The sequence below is a fragment of the Perissodus microlepis genome, chromosome 6, assembly GCF_051167445.1.
Source record: "Perissodus microlepis isolate ML-2025 ecotype Zambia chromosome 6, ASM5116744v1, whole genome shotgun sequence".
NCBI classification, from domain to species: domain Eukaryota; kingdom Metazoa; phylum Chordata; class Actinopteri; order Cichliformes; family Cichlidae; genus Perissodus; species Perissodus microlepis.
The window spans coordinates 23,572,759-23,597,688 of record NC_140466.1 but is presented as its reverse complement, the minus strand read 5'-3'; the positions used below and the strand labels follow the sequence as shown (position 1 = coordinate 23,597,688).

At 40.4% G+C, this 24,930-nt stretch overlaps 1 protein-coding gene across 4 annotated transcripts in view; it reads right to left on the bottom strand.

Moving 5' to 3' along the window:
* Window positions 1-24,646, bottom strand: part of cntln (centlein, centrosomal protein) — a 93,401-nt gene extending 68,755 nt beyond the window's left edge. Inside the window, exons 1-10 of one of the 4 annotated variants that reach the window (XM_084931556.1) lie at window positions 24,317-24,646; window positions 23,911-23,999; window positions 20,413-20,501; window positions 18,371-18,455; window positions 14,649-14,780; window positions 13,520-13,699; window positions 11,742-11,875; window positions 10,601-10,763; window positions 9,909-10,148; window positions 1,498-1,632 (exon numbers count right to left, since the gene is read on the bottom strand). In XM_084931556.1, coding sequence (XP_084787682.1) covers window positions 1,498-1,632; window positions 9,909-10,148; window positions 10,601-10,763; window positions 11,742-11,875; window positions 13,520-13,699; window positions 14,649-14,780; window positions 18,371-18,455; window positions 20,413-20,501; window positions 23,911-23,991 — 1,239 coding nt within the window. In that variant the 5' untranslated portion in view covers window positions 23,992-23,999; window positions 24,317-24,646. The remainder of the gene's footprint in view (window positions 1-1,497; window positions 1,633-9,908; window positions 10,149-10,600; window positions 10,764-11,741; window positions 11,876-13,519; window positions 13,700-14,648; window positions 14,781-18,370; window positions 18,456-20,412; window positions 20,502-23,910; window positions 24,000-24,316) is intronic. The other 3 variants (XM_084931557.1, XM_084931558.1, XM_084931559.1) reach the window with 3 other exon arrangements.
* Between the last annotated feature and the right edge of the window lie 284 nt (window positions 24,647-24,930).

The window sequence follows — 24,930 nt, the reverse complement described above, 5'->3', positions numbered from 1 at the left end:
CACACACACACACACCAAGTCTCTCAAGTTCCTTGAGACATAGTTTTTTTTTTTAATGGCTAACATCATTATAACACTTACTGCATGCACCACTCTGCACTGTTTATAGACGCAGCCAATAATCCCACTTCACTGTGAGCATTGAGTAAAATAGCAGAAATCTGATTCCAAGGGGGAAACAGTATGCTGAACAGAAGACTCGTCTCATCAGCTGCTGACCTTCCAGTTTGTTATTCCAGTTTAAATGGAGTGGTATGAATCGTAATGAGGCATAAAAAGTTTATAGTTTTTTTTGGACCATCATCGTGCTTCTAGAAATTATTCAAGATTTACAGTAAGGCTGGACATGTTTTATGAAGTTTACATGTTTTAAAGTAATAACCTGAATTTTTATAGCTACTGGCTGAGAGACGTGAACGTGCCACTGTGCTATGTGAAAGAATGCCACTTTAAAGATGCCACTTTGTAGTCGCCACTCAGAAAATAAAACGCATCAATCTTAAATTTCATTCAGTTAAATAATAACTTTATTTCATTTAAAGGAGTTAGTTCAATTTAAAGCTCTCCATCTTTCATCTGACATCTGTTTCTGTAAATGTTGGCGCGGCAGCTCTAATATGATCATGTGCCTGCATTAAAATCTCATTTGTAAACGTATGTATAACACACAGTAAATGTGTGGTCAGAGGCAGTGACAGGCAGGATTGCATTTATAATAAATGAAAAGCCAAGCTGACTTTTACTGAAACTGATGACAAATGCCCCGATTTCCATTCAGTAGATCTCATTATGATTCACGTTATTAGTCAGTATAATAGAATATCAAAAAAAGTATTTACACACTGATTTTGGATATCAGCAGCAGGATCAACATTGGCGCATGTTTTTGATAATAAATTATAGGTGGATAATAGAACAATTATGTGTTTGTGAGCTGTGTGTCCTAAGGCAAGCATAAAGGAAGCTCATCAAATGTCAATACTATTTATTTATTTTGCACGGTATAATTACATTACACAAATAGACTGCCATAACAGAAGCGCTTCGATTTAAGATACAATGAGGACAGCGGCTTAAATCAAACAACGTGTCTTCGGGCCAGCTTTAGAGTGAGTGAGGCCATCTAGAAACATGTCCTGCCAAACTTATGAGTTGAATACTGAGAAGATCAAAAGCTTCTTTCTTGTTCATAATGTACTGCTGAAGCGGTAAATTAGCCAGTGCCTGAGCCCAAGGCATGCGTGAAACCAGCAGCACACGCCGGCTTGGTCACAGTAGGAGGGGCATCTGTGTGTGTGTGTTGGGAAGTTCAGGACAAAGGTTGGCAGGGGCTGGGTCTGATAAATCATATGATTCTAGAAAGACAGTTTCCTTTATATCCCTTCTCTGTGGCTTTGATCTAATCTGAACAAAACAGTAATGGATAAGTGAGGGTATGTTAGCTGCTCATCCACGTGTTGGCTTTGACATAATTACCAGAAGCATGTTCTGACCTACCTGTTGTCTTCTAATGGAACTGGCAGATCTCTGATGGAAAGTACTACCCTCTGGCCTGGGACATGAACCTCGAGCAGAGGCCTGGTCAGGGCTAGACTTCTGGGCTACCGCATCAACCTGCTCTGACGCCAACGCCTGTGAGAAAAGAGATGGCGCATATGTTGGTGCTTGAAAGGCTGAAAAGAGATGGCTAAGATAGGCTGATAGAAAACAGAGCCTTGGTTTGGTGACAGCTGTTATTTTGTCATGCTTATGTCAGAAAATTAGGAATATTATCCATGTTATTCCTCAAAGTTGAGTATTTCAGCTGTAACAAACACACCCACGTAACCATATTTGCTTGTCAATGCAAATATCTAATCAGCCCATTACATGGTAGCAGCTCAATTCAATCAGGCATGTAGACGTACTCAAGACAACATGCTAAAGTTCTAACCGAACATCAGAATGAAGAAGAAAGGTGATATAAGTGACTTTGAATGTCACAAGGTGGCAGACATGCTAGTTTGAGTATTTCAGAATCTGATGATCTATGGGGATTTGGCTGCTCAACCATCTCCAGGGCTTAGAGAAAACAGTACAAAAATGAGAACATATCCACTACGCAGGAGTTATCTGGGCAAAAACACTAGAGAAGAACAGAAAGACTACTTCAAGTTTATAAGAAGGCAACTTAATTAACCACCTTATCGATTGGATTACAAACAAGGTATACAGAAGAGCACCTCTGAATGTACAACAAGACAAACCTTGAAGGAGATGGGATACCACACTGGGTCCAACTTGTGTCAGCTAAGAACAGAAAACTCAGATTACTTGCATGGGCTACACAAAACTGTCAATAGAAGATTGGAAAAACATTGCCTGGTCTGATGCGTCTTGATTTCTACTGTGACACTGGGATGGTAGGGCCAGACTTCCGCATAAGTAACATCAAAGCATCGATCCATCCTGCCTTGTATCAATGTTTCAGGCTAGTAGTGGGATGTGGTGGAACGGGAGATTCACATCAAAGATGTGCAGCAACTGTGTGATGCTCCCATGTCAATATGGACCAAAGTTTCAGACAAATATCAAAATATCAGCACCTTATACAATTAATGCCATAAAGAATTAAGGCAGTTCTGAAGGATAAAGAGGATCCAACACATACTAGCAAGGTGTACCTAATAAAATGGATATGTTCTCTTTAAATTAACAGCAAGCTATTAATGAACCAATATCAGGCTAATGTATTTTTTTATTGCTTAATTCAGTTTAAAGTTTGCTTAAGCTTAACCAAAGAGGAATACAGTCTGCCTTTAATTCTTTCCACTGTACAAAATACTTTTTTAAAATAATGTTTTAAATCTTTAATCTTCTTTGTGTACTTGCAGCAGTCATGTACTGCATTGCGTTACAAATGTGATAACAGTTTGTCCACCATGTAGTTAAAAAGAATGGCAACTTTAGCTCACTGCAGTCAACACCCAGATATCTCATCTAGTCAAAAGATAATTAACAAGCAGCTCCACTATTTCGGAAAAAAGTGTATAATGAGACACTTTGGGACAAAATACTAACACAATCAAGACTAACCAGAGGGGGTTTCTGTATGTACAGGGCAACAACTGTCACCTTCAAACTGCCCATGTCACTCAAACTTTAATCTCTACGCTTAAGCTACTGTTGTGTTGTTATGCTGAGTGTGCGTTTTTGTGCAAAGATATTATAGCTTTAAGGACAGCATGACTTTTAATCCACTGCCAAAAGGCCACGTGCTGTATAGGCAGTTTTTATCAAGTCAGACAAGCCCTTTAATAGTTCAAAAACTCATCCACATACCTCTTGACTGTATCACCTGCACATATTCACGCCTTTTCTTAAATCGCTAATAAAAAAAGTGTGAAACTAAAGAGAAAAGAAAAGCTTCACCTGCTGCTATCAACAACACTTTGACTCAACACATCAAATTGAAGCTCTTTGACAAAACAAAGGCCTTCACCACCGTGTTGTACTGGGAGGCCAAGTTGTGAAGAAAACCACACAGGATGTCATCACCTTTTTTCCAACAAGTCCTGATTGCATTATCAGAAACCTGGCATCTGGGCGTGACCTTGTTAACTGCCAGGGTAATCAACTTTAACCAAAGGGGAGGAGAGGGGATGATAAATTATTAGTGAGGAAGATTTTGTTCATGTTTTATTAAATTGGCCTGTCAAAGGGGGTTGGTCAAATTATCTGGGGCCTCGTTTATTGGAGGCCGGCCATATTGGCGCATCTGTTACAATTATTTATAATTTCCAGGCAGGCAGGAGGATGGAGTGCGTTTTTCGGCATCAGCCACATAAAGCAATTTAGAAATTAACTGATGCGGGAGCGTCTGACTTTTCTTCCTCGCGAATTCTCTCTCGTCGCCCTCCTGATTTTCATCCAGCGGAAAACAGGAAAGCCGGGAAGCCGTTAAAAGAGCAACAATATATATAAACGGGAAAAAAAAGACAAACAGATTACACGTAGCTTAGAGTAAACCAAGAGACGGCACGGGAGCATGAGATTGACAGAGGAGAAGAGAGAGCATGCAGGTGTGGTGAAAAAAATAAATAAAAAGAGCAAGAGATTGGGAGGAGGCTGAGGGAGGGAGGGGAGGAGGAGAGAGAAAAGCCGGTCTTGGTAATTACTGAACACGATTAGGTTCTTGGGGGAACTTGTCTGGCACTGGCGGCCCTCACATGTGAGGATGCAGCAGGCAGGACCATATGGAGCGAGGCTTGTGATTGTGCTCCCTGAAGCTCGTGACCCGTCTGCTGCCGAGCCCTTGAGCTGAATGTGAAATGAGACTTGCCAGGCCTAATGTTCTACACATGCACCATTTATGCCACAAAACAAATCTGATCACTGTTAATTATGGAGTAGCTATAATCAGGAGGGGCTCCCCACCCACACACACACACACACCCAAAGCCACTCACTGCATGGATACACAAACGCATGCTCACACAATCGCATTCGAATAGAATGAATGGAACGACAGCATATGTGAAAGTGATTGGATAGGCCTGAGAAGTGAGGACTTTAAGCAGTGCACTCTCAGGCCTGGTGCACTTTGTATTCAAGATAGTGAGTCTTCAAAGAGCATGTGTCTTTGTGCATAGATGGATGAGTGTGTGTTTTAACTGGCAGCGCAGTGGAGGGGGACTTAATAGAAGGACGGCACACAGTGAGTAGGAAGTAGGTGCGTGTATGTTTTCAGAGTGTGTACCCAGCCCTGAGTCCTCCCACACAGTCTGTTTGACCCGGGTGTATGTGCTAGAACGAGTGAGTGTATGTCTCTGCAGCGGCACATGGCTGTGCTTCATTAATGAGGCGAGCTGTGCTACACAGAGTTTCTCATCTAATGAGAGCAGTTGAGCTTGTAAAACACACCACTGGCATCTATGTCATTAGTATGTCTCTGGCCCTGGACGTGGGCCAGCTCCAAACACTCACCCACCCACTCACACACACACACACACACACATGTTGACAACAATATTTACTACTAATACACACCCAAAACTCAAACTCATGTAGGTAATACTATTTAGTGATAATACAATCAGCACACATAACATTAGTCACTGACAAAAAATGCATTTTAAGCATTAATGGAATTCAAATGAAAAAAGAAACGTGTGAATACAGCCACGTGTTTACGATAAAGATTAATATACTTTAAAGTAGGTCCTGCGAGTTTAGTTAAAGGAAGGGCATTCGTCTTAATGGCTCAGTCACACTAGAGCAAAAATAGGACAGCAACTCCTTGCGCCTAGGAAAAAAATCGGTGGTTGCTCGGTGAAAGCAGTGAATTGTTTTTGCTGTCTTAGACTGATTGAAAGTTGTTGCGGTGACCAACTGGTTGCCCATAAGCTGAGGCTGTTCTAAGTAGTTAAAGTAAAGTAATAAAGTAGACATATATTCACAGATTTAATCCCAATTAATCACTATTTTGTCACAGATTGCATATAATTGCCCACTTGACTCCGTTTAGCAGGCTGATTCTGTCTCATTGTCTCTTGCACCAAAATCGCTTTGAAGACTCCAACTGACTGCAAGTGGTGATAGACCTAGTGTCTGCCTCGAAGCAACCATTTCGAAGGCAACAAGATTGCAAGTTCATTGCACATGGTTGCAATAACTTTGGTTGCAATAACTTTGGTTGCAATATGGTCTCCAGTCACCGTTTTCCTCATTGTGACTGTAGCATGAATGAAAACAAGGCCTGTGCCTTCAATCACATTTTCACAAAGTACAACGATGAACATTCAAAGCTAAATTCATATATGAGCTTATTTCCTCTCTCCTTATTTTAATTGAACTTAATTTCATGCTTATTAGGGTTAGCAATATCGTAGCAATTTGTTACTACCGTGATACCTTCCCCACAATAGCAATGCTATCATTATACAGTAGTTTTGATACTCACTTACACATTTCTTTATTGCGTTCATGTTAAAATGCAATGTAAAGCTAGAAGATCAGGACATCATGCCATCTACAGCCTGACATGGAGATGTTTGCACCACTTTATAAACCTGCTTTTTGATTTGCTTTACCCTGCTGTCAGCCATTTTTCACATCACCACAATTCAGTTACCTTTAGTTCAGTTTACCATCTTTCATTTGGGAAATGCCACAATTGACTTAAATATTGACAATATATTGCAAAACACTTCTTATGTGGTGCAATATAGTACTAACATTTGGCAGTCCTTAATCCTTGTGTTATTTTACAGAGAACTACAAAATCTAAGAAATTAAAAATCCAAGGTCTGCAAAGTGCTTAAAAATACAGAAATAAAAATTACAATACTGAGACAAGCTGGACAACATACTAAACTCATCCTCATGCCTTTTGGAGTGTCTATTCAACTTCTAGCTGAAAGCTGATTTCATATTTCTTCGTGGCATTATGTTTTCACCCTTTTCAGCTGATGACTGCCATTAATGATGATGATGATCAAAAGAAATGCCTCACCAAAGCCAAAGGTGACCTGACAAAAACGGTGGGTGTATAAATTTATGCACGTGTGAGCGTCTCACTAGCACTTTAATTACACATCTAAAAGCGTTTAAATTAGCCAACATTAATAAAAACCCAGGAGCAGATGTTAAAAAATGATCTCAGCAAGATAAGGGAGATGCAACGTGTGGGGTTCATTCAGTATATTAAAAAAAAAACAGGGGGGGGAAGGCTCGGTCATGTCTCTAAATGTTATTTCTGTGCTTCAGGCTTAGTATGAGACCTTACTGCATTTCATGTATCATTATAATAAAGCGGCATTCAAATGTCTATAGACATAGTTTAAAGAAAAAACACAGGTGTTATGTTAACATTATTGCTGTCCTATTGAGATAATGAGACAAACCAAAGCAAACAAAAAGAAAAAAAAAACACAAACCTTGTATAAATGGTTTTGGTTTTTTTTGTTTTGTTTTTTTAGGCCATTAAAAAAAGTTTCAGTAAACATTTCAAAAGACACAGGTGCTTCTTCCCATTATATTTAGACCAAACTTTTCTGGATTGAATGTGAATGCCTAATTTTCTCTTTCCAATGTTGATGAGAGAGTAACCACTGCTTTGAATGACTGCCCACATAATTAACAACTTACCACTCATTTACTGCGGTGATGATTCCAGAAAGCCTGAGGTCTGCTGTGGATTCTAATGTTGGTCTTTAATCACAGCTCGGCTCTGATAGTAGCCAAACTCTAACTAAACTACAGTAAATACAAACGATGCAGTTAAACGCTTCTGAATAATGAAATGTTCAGACTAGCTAGTTTTCTGTCCGCTAATGAGGGAGCCTGCTTTGCATCTAGATTGCGATGGTGACCACCCAACCTGGCAACCCAAGCCTCCCTAACCTGGCAATTTCACAGCAGCTCGTTGTGCATGGGGGTCATCCAGGTGCCTGATGATCAGCCAGGCCCTAAAGCTAGAAGATCAGGGCATCGGGCCATCTACAGCCTGACATGGAGATGTTTGCACCACTTTATAAACTCAAACACAGGCAAATACCCACACACTGGACAACTACCTAAGCACAGGAGCAATTAGCTGACTTTTGATGTACTAAAAAATGGTGACAATCTATCTACATACAAACATAGATCTTAGAGAGACAGACTGATAGATATAGTATTTATATTTTAATTTGTGGATAAATAACAAAAATAGATTTAACAGATAATAGATTTACATTGTTCAAGTAGAAACCAGCCTGATTAAAATGAGTTGAGCTGTGTGGTCACGCCACACACTGCCCACATTTGAGCCTTTGTAAAGTCTTGTTCAGCTTCCTGTAAAGAGTTAACTTTGCATAAGACAAGCGAGAACGCACAATCTTGGTGCGCAGCATGGAAATGTAACACACAATAGGTGTTATTCCTCTCACCCCAACCCCTCCTTTATCCCCGCCCCCACCAAAAACCACTGCGGGTGGGGTGTTCAAAGCCGTCGCTCCGGTCCATATTCAAATGAGCACTGTGCCCCCCCCACTGTGCTCCTGTTGCGATCAGTACTTTGATCACCTCCAATAGTAACTTCCACCAAAACATTTAAAATTAAAATCAAATCTGCCTTAACAACCCGAGCATTTGAATTTAACAGGTGTTCGGGAGGAAGTTGTTACAGAATTCGCGATTATGTGCTCGGATACACACACACACACCTTCAGTCAAACACACAACTATGAAGACAGACGTACCCACACGTACGCACAACCTGTCAGTGAAATTAGAGAGTGGGAAATAGAAAACCCTCCTGACTGAGCACTATACCTTGGGATACCTGATCTGTTCACTTTGATGTCAGCGGGTAAGAAAGTTAAAAAAAACAAATCAGCCAGACAGCAGCTACATGTGTTCGGTAAACAAAAGTTATCATTTATTCTTAGTTTTGGTTATATATATGATTTTTTTCTAATTATGTCCCAGCCCTGAGAATTGTGTGAGCTGACTTTTCCCTGTAAGAGACAAGAAAACACATGCACACATATATCAGTAAGTCACAATAAAACTACCTGCCTTAAAATGGTGCATGACACACAAAAAATTAAAAGCCCCCAAAAACATCTGCATAAATACCCAGAATTTCCCAGCAGCACACTGCATTGTAACGAGATGATCGATGTTTTTCACTTCACCGGTCAGTGGTTTTAATGTTGTGGCCAGTCAGTGTATGTGCCCACACTACACACACAGAGCACTAACTGCATCTACTCTAAATGTAGTATTAATTACTGTGGGAACACTACAGTACTGTATTTAATTACTGACTAAATGATCCATTTATATTTTACCGCTGGTTAAATTAAGAGGGTTAAGTGAGACAGGTTCATTGTAACTCACTTAACATTTGAACTGATATCTTCTAACTTGCACAGTCTGGGAGCAGCACTTTCAGAAAATCAGCCAATCAAATTAACGAATTAAATGCTGCGGAGGCAGAAAAACATTTCTCCGCTGCTGCAAAAATATTGTCTTGTGCTGCATCAAATGGAGTTATCTGAAGGAGGAAACTGGAATGGTAAGTCGTAGAGCAGAAGAGACCGAGAGGCTCCTTAAAATGTCAAGTGGTGTGCCAGAGAACTGCTGATGGAATAAAGTGTCTCAAGATTTTAATTTTTTCCCCAACCAAGTGTCTTACACTGTGTGGTCTACCACCTATCATCATATCGTTAGCAGTTACTAAAGGCCTCTATTGCCTTGGGGGCGATTGGTTCAAAAGGCACATCGCTAAAGCCAAAGTCCCGCTGACTGACAGATGTAGAATTGTAACTCTAACATCATCTTCAAAAACATTATGGAGTTCCAATTAAATCACCTCTCTCCACCTCTTACGTGGCTTTGCTGTCTGACCCGCGTGTGTTAAAAGGACTTCCAGTTACTTGGGTGGGAGGGGAGAAAGGCGATATCTAAAGTATGTTATTCAGAGAGTGCGCGTATGCCTAGGACTGGCGGTGAGAGAAGATCAGATAGCGGACATAAAAGACACTGGTGCTCAGAGAGATGGATAGATCAAGGGTGAACTAGAGCAATATCAAACGAATGATTCTGAGTTAAAGACCACCACCACAGGCCATGCTGGGGCCAGTCAGTTATTACTGTGCCTGCAGGTCCACCTACACATTGACATCTCTGTACCTTGGGACAATTAGATATTAAGTCCAGGCAAGCAATTGACAGAATTATCAAACTATAATGTGTTTGTTGTGAAAGGAAGAAGACAGATGTAATGTCCAGGGAACTGTAAGCATGCACATTTTGTTGCTCTTACTCACACAAATGCATATCATAGATTGGCATACTTGCTATGCTAAGATGTTTTTATGCATTTGATCATTAAGGCCTTTTTGGAAGACATAGTGAAGAATGAGAATAGTGCTTACCTGAAAGTTGGTTTGTTTTTGTGGAGAGGGGTAAATGGCTGTTAGCTGAGGCTGTTGTTGCCGCTGCAGCTCCTGTTGAAGTTGTATTTGTTCCTGCTGCTGCTGTTGTAGGCCAGCTTGGAGTTCTAAGATCTGTTGGTCTTTCTGCGCCAGCTGGCTGCTCAGCTCCTGGTGACTCTGGCGGAGCTTGGCCTCACTAGACACGAGAGCCTGGTAGCACTGACTCAACTCTTTGTATAGCTGTCAACAAATATAAATAAGCCAGAGAGGTTTAAAATCCAAGCAAGAGGGAATGGAAGGGTCAGATCGATGGGAGAAAAACGACAAAAACCACTCATTAGGTGACATTAAGACTGTGTTATATTCAGTAATAGAAAAATTAGGATAAGCTAAATAATCTAAATAGGGAAAAGAAGTTGTTAACAACACGTGTCCCAAATGATTTATGTTTGCAAAATGTCTTTCTCTATGATTCCTCCACATGCATGGCAAAGTAGTATGCTGCAAACACAGTCACAGTAACAGGAGACTTCGAGAAAAAATGGTTTTCTGGCAGACACAAAAATAATTGTAGGTTACAGCTAGCTTGGAAATAAATCACCACAATTGGTGAGGCCTGAGTGAAGCGCGACGAAGAGGTTATAACACTGTTGAGTTTGAGGTTGGGTGTGTGTGTGTGTACTTGTGAGTACCTGCTGATAGGAGGTAGCGTCAGCAGAGTGAGCCTCTTCTTGGTTCCGCAGAACTCGCTGTGTGTCGAGGTTGAGTCCTTCCAATTGCTTAATCAGGTGGCTCTGCTCCGCTGCATGCTCTGTGCTCCGTCTGTACAGCGTCTGCACTTCTGCAAAATCACGACTACACACAGGCACTCGCATTACACGTTATGCAAAGTCATACAGTACACAACAATAATGTGCTGCTTACATTAAATATTGTGGATTTAGTTATATTTTTTTGACGTATTCAAGGTGAGAAACATAAAGGTCGTGTACTGATATTAAAATAACTATTTAAAAAAGTATGCCAGAGAACCTGAATTAACCCAGTTTTAATCCTTTTGGGTTTTAAGATAATAGCACATGTGTTACAGCTGTAAAAGTCTAACTTTTGATAAATATGCAACTCAAATTCATAAGCCTTTATCATCATCAATGCCTAAATGCACAACAAAACTATAGAGCAATAACAATCATAAAGTTGTATGCACATTACATTATTGCAATGTATGACAGCAGATTTCCTTCTTTCGTCAACAGCAGCTACATTTCTCAACATACTAAAATTCATCAGCACCAAAAGGTCATTTCCATCTTGTTTAGCATCCACCAATGGAATTACCACAAAGCGCTTCTCGAACTTGTAAGGAAATCTTTAATCACCCTGCTAAATCCACAAGAATAGTCTATAGCCCTGGTGTGACTGACATGTCAGACTGCCTCTGGCATTAAAACAGAAAAGTAGTTAAAAAAGGTTGAGATTACCACTAAGGCTCCTACAGTTCTCACAGTTTTTATCATATCGACTAAAGCTTAGCCAAAGCCTGCCCTTTTTCCCTCTTCTCTCTCTTTTAAAGCATATCCACTATGCAGGGCTTATCAAGTGGCTTTAGGTGGGCCAGAGTGGAAGAAATCTGTGTCACCCCCAAGCCTCACAGCGAAGGAAGCAATATACTCACTCCTCCATGCAGTAACCCATGTAAATCGAGGTATACACATATAGTACGTCTATAGCGGACAGAATTATACTTTAACTAATGAAATTAGCCATAAATATCACCTATTAGGGTTTGGATGTTGCAAGAACAGAGACACTATTTCAGCTGGTACAACTTACCAAAGGCGATCAAGTTGTTCATGTTTAGTTGCCAACTCTGTGTCTTTGGAGGAAAGCAGAGCTTCTAGGCTGCTACTGTGGCTCTGCAAGGCAGTCAGCTCCTGACAGGTGTTGTGCAGTTTCTCCTCTAGATCCTGGTGTAGAAGAGTAATAACAATTTAGAGGCTATCCTTAAATGAAATGCTTTAAGAAGTATTAGAATTATTATGTCAACTTTTTGATGTGTCAGTGTTTATTTGCTATGGCAAAATCCTCAAACCAACGCAGACCAGCATCGTTTCATTTACTGACTCTGCAATGAAATTTGAAATAATTCACTTGTCACATTACTTTGACTGTCTGTCTACAAATAAACAAATAAATGATTCTGAAATTTATAAAGTGATAGAAAAGCAAGGAAACTAGGTCTCACTTCTTAGCCCTGAATGACGATGCCTTCTTTAACACTTGTATTAAGTCGGCCACAATTTGTTACTTCACAGCAAGTAGCTGTACTAGTTGCTGTGAAGTAATCGAATAGCAAAATTTAGATTTAGTTCTAACATGACAGTCGATCTGAAAATGTTTTTATTGTGCTTTTGTGCTGTTTCTTTGTATATAGGAGGTGCAGACAAGGCGTTAGTTAGCTTTGCTTTAATTTAAAGAAACCATTTGAGTGCAGCAGATTAAACAACATCAAACATGTACAGGTCACCAAACCCTGAATTCATCCGACGCTAATTAATATCAAGCAAATTATGCGACGAATGCTATAAGAAATTATTATAAATTATTATATAATTATATCGGTCACATTTTTTTCACGTATTACACATCTTTGCGGCTCTGTATTTGCAGAATATTCCTCCACCGCTGTTCGGGTTAAGAAAATACTAAAACTATGCAGGTGTATCTTAACAGTACACACAGGTCTACATTAAATGATAAATTCCCGAATAAATCTTTGCCATGTCAAACAAATTGGCATGATGTATCCCCTGCGCATCTGATATTTTCCATCACCAAGTTTCAAATCAATGTATGACACAAAAAATAATAAAAAATCATAAAACAAGTGGAGTGTCTTAGGCTGTGATGGATGTGCATACACTAGTCACTGGGCTCATCCCATCCAAGAGTAATTACTCTGCAGCTCTAACTTATTCAAGACTCTCCGTCTGATTCCATTTGACTAGGGGAGCAATATGTTTCATAATGATTAGTCGATAAGGAAGGGGAGGAATGTGAGGTTCTTATGTAGCTTTTATTTCCTGAGAATCTAGGAAATAAAATTTGAAATGTAAAAAAATAAATAAATACAATTTTCAAGAACTGCAATTTGATTGGTTGAATGTTTAAACAATAGCACAGTTGATGTCTTATCGTATTTCTCATGTTCACAGAGAGAAGAAGCACCGATCCATAATGATGATCAGAGCAACAGATTCTGAAAGTTACTTGCTTGCATTTGGATAATGAAACACACCTGACCACAAACTCTTGAACCAACAGGCCAATGACTTAATGGAAGCTACTTTCGGTTTGGTCTGCTTAATTCTTCTTCTTTCTTTTTCTTTCTTTCTTTTTTTAAACCACAACTCAGGAAGATCTGTCTGCCCTACGTTAAATCATAACTTTGTCCTTCCTTTGAGTGCAGTCCCTGTTTATTTAATTCTGTGCTTTGCTACAGAGATCTTTTTATATTCACAAGCTGAAGAGGATAGGGTGTGAGGGATCAGAAAGTTCAAGGTGTGTGTGAGTGCCTTTGTATTTGTGTGGACCTGTCCCCACATTCATACCTTTATTCTGGTCTGGGCAGCATCCCTCTGGTCTCGTTGGCTGTTGGCCTGCCTCTGATTCTCCTCCAGGTCAGCTTGCAGGGCGGCGCAGCGGGAAGCTAATCCCTCTTTCTCCTCCTCTAGAGCCTGCACCACCTGCCGCTCCTCCTCCTCTTTCCTCCTACATTTTGTCTTCATTTCCTGAATAAGGAAGGCGTGTGTGTGTGTGTGTGTGTGTGTGTGTGTGTGTGTGTGTGTGCGTGAGGAGTAGAATGGGGAGGGGGTCAATAGGGCCAAATAAACAACGGCGACGAAAGAAGAGAAAAAGAAAAAGTAGCATTTCAAACTGAGAAAATGAAAAAAGAAAACTGCAAAGATCCAAAAAGAGAAGCAGCCCATGGGGTTGAGGCTGAAATGAATATGTAAACAGTGGACGGCTTTTTCTGCGGGAGCCCACTGCATGGGTCGCTGATTGGCCAAGGTCACCTGTGCTGTATGACTGGACCCACGCGGCCAGTGTTTGGTTGGTGTTGGCCGAGCCGTGCTGCAAGAACTGGGCTCACGTAGGTACAGGGGCCAGTCTGCCAGCCTTAATGACAGACTCCTAATGAGAATGGTGCTGGCTACAAAACCCATTAGACTCAACCTAGGTCTCCTTTGATGCTGTCCCCCACGATTTCTCACCACGAGACCCCACCAAGACTGTGTAAGGACCATCCCTTTATCAATTAATCATAGCCATGTCCCATCTAAGCATAATTAGGCAGAAGCCACACCATCACATGCACATTATTCACTTTCCCCCCACTGAAGGAGGCATTAAGTATTTATCTGCAAGTTAACAACCTGCTTTTCTCTGGCTCGCGCTTTCTTTCTCACATGCAGACTTTCCAGCTGTTAAGTATTCTCTGTTGTCAGTAGCGGGAAAGTAAGCTGAAAGCAAGAAAGGGTGAGACAGAGCGAGGGTGGAGACAGGAGAAGAAGACACAAAGACACTGAGATTGCGTTCAAGAGGGCTGAACAATCCTCTTTCTCTTCTAAATGATTCATACCCCCGAGGCTAAGGCCACGGGGGACTTGTCGTGCCACGCAGAAAAGAGACTTTTGAAAGCAGAAGCCCTGACTGCCACAGAAAATTTGTTCCACCAACCTCAAGTTCCTGACTCTTATTGACCAGTTGTTCACGCAGAGCTGTCAGCTCCTTCTTCATTAAATCACTCTCCTCTTCCGCCGTCCTCCTTTGTAACAAGCCATTAATCTCCTGCTGCTGCCCGGTTACTCTCTGTGGCAATCAGGGTGACACAGAAAAAACAAAAAAACCCTAAAAAACTACAGGTTACATTAGGCATATCATTTTTTTAACCTTCATTTTTTAAACATGTTGTAACAAAACAACAAGACTATCACTTTTATATTTGCTTTCATAATCAATTGGCCTTGATTAATGAGCTATTCATGAGATCTACAAAGCATGAGTGAATGCTTGTTGGAATTTCCTGGAGCTTAAGGTCATGCTATTCAGCGTCATATTTTTGCAGCAGTCCAAAACCCCAAAGTATTAAGTGTACAGACAAAAGAAAGGCTGAAAAACATTATCAGCATTAATTTTCTAAACTGACAATCAATGAATAGACTAAATGCTTCAGCTCTTAAAACAAGCGATAGTGTAAAGTAATGACCACCCACTTTTTATATGTTTACTTCATGTTTTTTGGCAGCCTTTATGGCCTTAGTGGGAGGAGGCTGGTTTCTTAACACTGTATCAGCTGGGGTTTGGCATTGGCTGGTAATCCACAGTCTTCTGTGGGTACACCCTCCTCTCTCAAATAACACCGTGCTCTGGGATGCAATTAATTGCCATGTTGAGGGAAATCGCTCAGATATATCCAGATAGTGGATTTAGCGTTCCTTGCTACTCCTAGCTTGCCGTGCTAAGAACAGTGGGGCTTTAATAGATTTATACTGGAGAGCGGAAAATAAATTCAAACGCTGATAATGAGATAGGGAAGAACAATTTGAACCCCAGTAGCACTCAAGTGATAGAATAGTAGGGTGGGGGGAAAGCGGGTTGCGCCAAGTTAAGAGGTCTAGGACAGAAAGATTAGCGTCTGAAAATTCCCAGTACAGTTCAAAAATGAAAGCTAATTATGTTACAAAAGCAGAGAGAGAGAGAAAGAGGTGAAAGAAAGAAAAAAGAAAACCAGCAAGAACAAAAAAAAACATAATCAAAGTGGGAGAACTGATACAATAAGAAAAAAATCTGAGATGCTATGTGGACTCAGCAGACCATCACATCCTTGAAAAAAGAAGGAAAACCTATTAATCACTCTGAGGGTATGGCTTAAGATTGCAGATGAGATGATGACTGTCAGAGGGCTGGATGACACAGCACAGAGTGCGGCGCTATCAAGGAACTTTTCAGGAGAAGTACAGCAAAACAGGCTTTGGAAACAAAGGGATTCCTCCTATAAAACTCATATAAACTGAGACATGGGCATTACACTGAATGAGAGTAATAAATGAATGAGTTCATTTAAATAGCTCTTAAAAAGCTGTTGAAAGACACAGAGCACAGTTAAGTCCCACCCCCACAGGATGGATTTGCAGCTATCTACCACCTCATCAATTCAGTCTATTAAAAAATAACCGAAAAGTATCCATCAGATTTGATAGATATCTAGATATCCATCAAATGTCTGTATATTAGGGTAAAGCATTTCAACAGTGTGAAACTTGTGTCACACTGTCATGTGGATAATTCAGAAGGCCATAAGTAGTATTTGTATTTGCTTGTAAGTGCCAAGCTTGCAAACACAACAATGGAGTTGTCACCTATGATGACTTATACCTTAAAGGCACAAATGTTACATAAAAAAAGTCCACCATAATCATATACCTTTTTGGTCCAGTGAGCAACTATTATGATTGCTGAGGAGGGTAATGTCAAAAAGCACTGGCAAGCTGATGACTCCATTACAGCCAGTCTCATTAAGAATGAGCACCATTCTGGGTGAGGGACACTAATGAATGAGACTGACAGATGCTTCGGTGAAGAGATGATGATTTGGAGTAAATTACATTAGTGATGTCATTATCATTAGCCATCATACCACCAAGAACTATAACTCAGGGGTTAGAGCAAAAAAAAGCAGGTATGAGAGAAAGATAAAGATCTAAAGGGAAATATTAAAGCAGCATAATAATTTTGTATTCATTTGTATTTTTATGGCATTTATAAATTAAAGTTTCAGCAGACAGTTAAACAAGCAAGACAAAAATGCTTGTTTGTAATAAAATGACCGTGAAAATGAAATAAAAAGCCCAAGGATTGTTTTGTCTTTCTGTGAAAGACTCACTAAGAGCCACTAGAAACGGCTGCAACTTAAATGTCAACTATGAAGGCATATGACCACAAGCTCAGCCTGAAGATAAATGCTGCATTCCTTTTACAGCAGAAGTCGGATGTCAGAGCTGGGAGCAACGTCACTTCCAAGTTGAGCGCATTCCAGTAGCAGTTGGAAAAACAAGGGAAAACAAGCTTTATTTTGTTCCCTACCAAGGTAAAGCCATTCATCAATCGCTGGCAGTACAACAAAAATGCCAGCAGCATGTTCAAGGACAGAGCCTGGTCACTGTTTCATGTATGGCTTATTTAGTCAGTCACAAATACACAACCGTGGTAGTACTACAGGTTTTACAGTTTCATTGTTGTGAAGTCAGGGTTGGTGCTTCTACATTCAAAAAGGAAAATTGCTTTGCAACCACGGGTAAGCTAACTTTTAGCTCAGTACACGATGCAGGAACTTGGGAGCAGCTTGTTAATCATGGAAACTGAAGCTGTACATGTACGTGTATGTGCAATATGTACACAGGGTATGGGCTTATTGCAATGCTTATTGGGGGAAAAAATGTAGAAATAAACCCAAACCTAAATTTTTAGGTTTATATGTACTGGATGTGTTCCTCAAGTCTTGTGCTAGGATTGAGGGGGCACTCACATTAACTGATCCTTTCTGTGGCCAAGCGAGTTTGACCCCCAAGGTGAAGTTTGCTTGACTAGTGTAAGTGGTGTGTAATGTGCCGGTGCCCTGGCCCACTTAAAGAGGAGAACCCAGGCATAGTTCATTTGGACTTGAGCACAGTATGCATGTAGCATGATTGCTATGTACGCACACTCCTGAGTAGCAGCTGTCTCCATTAGAAATCATTCTGCCAATTCATTAATAAACATGTGAGAGCACAGTGTGTCAACACAACCCCATTGTAGCCACAATATTCATAAAAAGCTCATTCACAAGCACTCATGAGCCCATTGTGTACTACCAGAGCGCTTTTTCAAGAAAGAGAGAAGAGTTGACACTCCGAGACAAACTGATGTGAACTTGGGTCGGATCATTAAGGGCAGTGTCAGCACAGGCCAGTGGGAAGTGGGCAGGGAAGGTGATTGTGCTCAGGCAGGGTACAAAGTAACCGTGCTTAGTGTGAGGACATCCTTACTCATTAAAGTGGCGCCTTTTGAATTTTTTTCTCCTAATTATAATAATCATATGACGCAAGGAAACATAATGATGTGTGAGAAAAATGGCGAAAGAGACTTACTTTGATATGTAAATCACAGCAGCCACACACTTCTGTGAGTGTGCAGAAGTGTGATGATTTTTGTTTTTGCATAAAACTCTGTAAATTTGTTTTGTGCATCAGCACTTTTTGAACATTTTCAACATATTTAAACTGCGTCGTGACAATTTGAATTCCTGTAATCAGATCTGACAGTAGGCCAGCAGCGAAAAAATAAATTGACTTGCGGATGTTCATAAAGACAAGTTGTTTGCATTAGAAAGTTAAAGCCGGTTAAGGAAAACATTATGATACCTGTTCCAACTCTTGAATCTTGTAGTCTTTCGACTGAAGGATCTCCAACACTTTCCTGTCCTTAATCTCAGCTTTGTGCTTCTCACTAGAAGGAAGAGTAAATACACAGAATATACATGTGTAAATAGTCAGCAACGATTAAGGACTTGAGAGCGTACAGAAGAATAGCTTTAACTATTTAGCTTACACTCAAGATTCTGTCCAATCTTACTGGCTTGAAACACATTGATTTCTAACTTTTCTCTATAAACAGATGCTACATATAAAAATAAGCATGAAGAACTCATTGATTTCATTACAAATGAGATTTTCAGTATAGGAAGTTCTCTGGTTTATGAGTTTATAAGTGAGCATTGGCTGCATGCAGGTGAAAACCATGAGCTATCATCTGATAGTGATTTCACTTTTTTTTTTAAAAATTCATCTACATTCATAGTTCGACTGTGAACACATGGAAAAGGAAATTCTTGGCCCAGATATCAACAATCCCTTTTCCAAATATCTGCTGGCTACTCTGGAAAGGTCAAAACACTGAATTTTGCCCCAGAGGGCAAGTTCTTGGACAAAAGTTTATCGGTTTCAACTCCAAATGTTTAATTATTGATCACCTGCTGCACTCATCAAAAGAAGATTCTTTTGCCTTAACATGTCGCCAGTGTTCTCATCATTATTTTAATATTTAATAACGCTAAACTGTAAGAAAATGAAAAGAAAAACTTTTTTTACTCACTGGCTACTTAAGCAGAATTACAGAGCAACAATATAGCAAAGTTTAAACCTCTCAAGCCCACTACTACCTCTTTTATCATAATGAACTTTTGCGGAGACAAAAACAAGTCTGCAATTGGGGACCTGCTTGTTTCAACTACTCCGAACCACCGGGGACCATCCGTTCCCTCCGCTCATCAGCTGCTTCTTCTACACCTCGGGTCTTTGAGGCCTTCTCTATCGTCTCTTTGCCTCTTCTGATCAGCCCTCTCCCCTGGTACACACTGAAATAAGTATCTGGTGTCCCTGGAGGGGGCAGGAACGCAGGCAGGCCTAGCTGCATCTCCTCATATATTGGACTATGTTCACCATGTCCTGAGCATCCAACCAATCACTCTACAAGATCCGCACAGGAAGGGGAGGGGGGGATGAATGGCGGCTCCCAGTGGACGACAGCGCTTGACTGGAGTCGACACAATTACCATGTCAATATCCTCTTGCGCATCAGGTGATACAATACACATACACTCTCTGGGTGCATGTTGCCCCACCTGTCTCAGCGGACTAACCCACTTTGATGGGTTTCCTAAGGGGCTATAAAGAACTCAAGTGGGTGTGGAGTAGAAATGAGAGGCACAGGTACTGAGGAGCACTCTGTTGCTGCACTGTGTTTTTACCTCTATTAAGGGTCTACTAACAACTGACAGACCTCAAAAAGTATGCGATGTGCACCAGTGAGGAAGAAAATATGATTTAACGTATCCCCTAAAGAAAAAAGTCAGTAAAACCTAAGTACTAAATAAAGCTTTACACAAAATTTAATGGCAGCTGGAACGCGTGAATAGACAGCTTTCAAACTTCAGCGATAAATCAGTCTCGTTATGTTTTTTGGGTGGGTTTTTTTTTTTTTTAATCATAAGAGGAACGCAATTCATTTCTCCAGATGTGTCTTTTCCTACAAGTTCCCATGCCACTGTTCTCAATGGAGCTTAACCATCCTGCAAAAGAGGTCATATTCAATCTCGCAATTTATCCAGTAAAGACAAGTATTTGGCAGGACTGTTTCAACTGTCCAGCATGTGAGCAGCAGTGGAAGAGTGTTTTCATTAAAAGGGTTTCCACTGTTTGAACTGCTAGACCAGGGATAAGAGGGCTTAAATCAGCATCTGCACCAGATTCCGTCATAACCCCAGTAGAACGGCCAAGGTGCTTTAAACACCCCTTGAACGACTTTCACACACACACACACACTTGCTTCTCTTCACTTGCGAGATAAGGGGAAGGTTCGTCTGCTGAGCCTCTCAGGTAGCAATGTGAAAGATGAATCCACTCACCGCTCAACCACCAAACTGACAGCCTGGGTCAAGTCTGGATTTGCCACTTGCAGCCTTTTCCACAGAGACCACACAAACTCCTTGTCTGCCTGTGAGAGTAAAGGATTCAGCAAGTGAAGAGAAATTATTTTTGAGAAATGCGATGATAAAATTTGCATTTGATAAGCCCCTAAAAGGAAAAGCAGCAACACATCACAGCCCCTTTTCAGTGAGAAACAAAAAATTTGGATGCTCAGTGACATTAGCATATGACAACTGGGGGAAGTCAATCAATAATTTAAAGAACTTGTAAAAATATAAATATATAATATTTTTTTCATCTGTCCTGCCCTCTCTAATCATGAACCTCTCTCTAGCGGCAATCTCCATCGCTGAGATGTGACCTTCGACTCAAGGGGAGCGAGCATTGACACTTGTCATTATGCACTATTTATGACTGGGGAGAGCAGGGATCCAAATCAAAACACAGCAGTCGAGCTTGCATTTTTCTTTATTAATCAATTGCTCTCCGGATATGTTTTCCACTACAGCTCCAAAGTAACTAGCCCCAAAGAAACTCAAAACTGATGACAGAGAGAGTCATCTTCAAGCAGAAAAACCCAGCCAGCCCCTGACACATTTCCAATTCAAATTGTCTCGCTGGTTTTTCAAACATTTTTAAGCTACATTACATTTAATGAGGGACATCTAAAAACTACATTTTCTGACATTAAAAGACAGAATTATACCAAATCGACTTAATATAAAATTATCTGATAAATTATGTTCACATCATCATAAGATAAAAGTCATCCCTCCCACTGGAATCTACTGGTCTCCAATTAGCACATGAATTTTAACCCCCTTCTCAAAAGTGTCTAATCAATTATTTACTGAAGTGGCAGAAGCAGACCTTGATAAGACCATGAGCTGAACATATAAAGTGGAAGGACTGTAGATCTCTGTCTCGATGCGCATCTGTGTGTTTTGGTGTGTGGATACACAGATCGGGAGCGGGGTGAAGCGGGGATAGAGATCTCACCAAATCAACCCTGGAATGCAGCTAACGATTAAATTAGGCAGCATGGTTTACTTGAAATACATGGTCTCCCTCTGCCTGGCCTTTGGCTGCCATTAGCCCTTCCATGGACAAATGTTCAGTCAGGACCCTCATCAAGAGCTCTCCTCGGCCGTATGCGTACTTAAAGATGCACTGAATGTGTGTTTGATGATGGCTGAATTATTCATTTTGAATCTAGAAACTGAAACACCACGAGCTAAACATACCAGAGAGAGAGCGAGAGCCACTGGAATTCAGCACATTTTAGTAAAATTAGCATGGTCTAGCAGGAACATTTGCTGGCTGACAGATGAGTGTCTTTGTAGTTAATGGCTGTCCTGAAGTAATCATGCAAGAGACTTAAGACATCAGTAGTATTCAAATGCCACAATTTAAATTGTGCACGGTAGAACTTAACGTCCTCAGATATGCAGAATCAGTGATCTACTCCAGATAAGACCACCAAAGATGGCTTTCGTGTCAGCTCAATATAAGTGAGTCTGAAGTGAACAAAGTATACAGCGCGTAGTCCTAAATACAAGTGAGAATAACGTGTTTTATAATGGTTTTTAAGTTTAAAGGTGCAATCAAATGTTAAAGTTTGCAGGCAAAAGGCCTACTCTTATCCATTTCAGGGTTGTTGGGTTGGAGGCTATTCCAGCTGGGCAGGTCGCCAGTCTATCTCAGGGATGACACAGAGACACACATCTACGGCAGATTTAGGATCACCAGTTAACCTAACGCACACGTCTTTGAACCGTGGGAGGAAGCCGGAATACCCTGAGAGAAACAATCTAATCACGGTATTACAAAAATTAGATGTCAGAGAGGGTTTTGCTTGGCTAATATTTTCTTGGGGCAAAATTCATGGAGAAAATTTGCAAAACTAACATTATCAGATGACACAACTTTGTCTTAAAAATAAATTTACTTGCCAAATAATTGTCTCACTTTTTATTCACTGACTTTCATACTGTTTCATCACTCATACATAATTCTTTTTCTTTCTTTTTTTAAGGTGTGTCAAGGCAAAACTAAGACTGGGCCTCTGGAGAACGATTACCCACATAACCATAATCAGTCTGCATGCAGTGAACAAGAAAAGTTTGTTTCCTTTGACAGAAATCTCTCCACTTTCCTGTCATCTCTATCATTCGACAAAGAGCTCTAGTAAATAAACCCCAGGTTAACAAAACCAGTTACATAAACATTTTTATTACAGTCATGGGGATTTTTTTCCCCTCTTGTCTCCGGCAAAGTTATTTCAGCTGTCACTTACTCACACTGACTACCGGTGCATTTGCAGAAGACACAATATGTTTCTTTTGTTTATTTAATCACATACGTCAATACATGGATTCACTCCACTCTGATGCCTTTGTGTTCTCTCACTGAATAAACACTTGAAAATTGGCTCCCGAAGTCAAACCAAAGTTTATGCAGAGGATAAATAAGGTAACAGGCGCACATGTGGTTACACACAAACAGCAGCACAACGAATGTTTGTGCCCAACATGTTAGGCGGTTTATATTTCTACTTCTATTACAAAACTCAAATGTAACACCTCATCTGCTGAACCCCACAGCTGTCTGCCTACCTGTGTAGCAAGGTGGTGTGGATACACAAAGTGAGAAATGCTGGGATCAATTCACTCATGTCATTAGACACCACCTGGTGGTGAGTATGCAAGGACTCCCTCAATCACTGACTCACAAAGTGAACATGAAAGCCTTTGGAAATCTGCTCATGAGCATGTCGTGCCTGTGTGTGTATTATGTGACGGGGGCCCTCCACACTTTTTCCTGTCTGTGCTAGACATTCATTAAGGGTATAATCAGGACATTTACATATGTATGAGGGAGACAAATATGCTTTATCTAGTCAGTCAAATGTGCTTTATTTTAAAATCACAAGTAGCATCATGTAAAGGGGTGGTTTTCCTGCTAGTCATTCACAGACCTCGAAATTCTATTCTCATGCTTATCTTTCATCAATCCTCATTTTATATTAAATAAAGTCTGGTAACATGGCTGGTATGCATCACACAGAGATCAAATTAACAGTAATTACTTAATTTTGAAATTAATGAAGGTCCACAATTTATAGCAGAGAGTGAGAATTGAAAAAAAATAGAATGCTCAGCCTGGAGAGTAAAAGGTGCTGACAACTGTGTGATACATATGTAGTCTGAAAAAAAGTCATAGTCATAGTGATAAATAAAGTAAAGATTAATATAGTGAGTTACACTTTTTAACACTGACAAGAGTTATGTAGAAATCACAGCCAAATGAATGCTTTGTTTGTGATGTAATGATAAGGGTTGTAACAATGTTATACTCAAGTAATCTTTCTCCTACTTTTAACTAAATCCAACATTGTACAATGAGCAGTGATAAAGTACAGAAGTGTGTACACATGGCTTTAAAACAAAAACCCAAAACAAAATGCATTCACACACCTGGCATTGCAAAAGCTCATCTGATAAAGTCTTCACCTGCTCCTCCAATACCAGGGTGTGAGCATCGTCTTTTGAGCTCATTTTCAGACCTGCAAGAAGGCAAAAGAAAAAGGGTTGTAGTGATGAAATATTAAAAGAAAAATCTCAGTAACTTGCAGCAGTGGATCAAAACAAACATGGCACAGCTCAGCTATTTAAACAACATGCGATTAGACTGCTTTGCATCGGATTGACAAAACTACTTGGAAAGGATTTTAGCTGACTGAAACCATATCGACAGGGACTTTGTATTTATTTATGTGATGTTAGCATATTGGGGTTCCAGGTTTCTACCGCGAGCTGAGGAAGAAATAAGCAAGCGTCCAGTACAGCCCTCCAAGTATTTGGAGGACTGATAAGTTCTTACCTATTTCGATCGCTTGCTAACCAGGCAGATATCAACCCTGCAGCAGCACCAGGAAGACCAACACTGAGATTACTTAGCTAGCGTTAGCCACGTAAAGCATAAAGAGTTACACTCTTTCTGGTGTTGACAGCTTTCTGAAGTCAGAGCGCTAGAAAAAAAACGTCACGACATACTTCGAACTGTGAGAAATTGAAGGGTTCACCCGTGTACATCCGTTATATTGTTTTGTACAACGCCAGATGAAACTTCTGTGTGGATAACACGGCTGTCAGTAACCAGGGAGACGGTTTCCTCTTTTCAAACAAGCCCGCTGTTTTCCGCTTCTGTCCCTTCGCGTCACAGCCGTCACGTCACTTCACGACAGTAGCAGTTCATAGATGGCAGTATGATCGGGATCGGCAAGGGTATTGCTAGATCGGATCAGCCAGGGGAACGCGCGGGTCAGTTTTGATTGGCTTTTTTGGGATTTGTTAAAACAGTTGTTTGTTGCTGTTTTTCTTTTGTTTTCCAAAATGAAGTGTTGCACACTGATAGCCTCCTGAACTGTGATTTTAAGAAGTTTTCCCCCTATTTATGAAAAGGAATAGTTTCATAGTTTTGTATTTTCTGATATA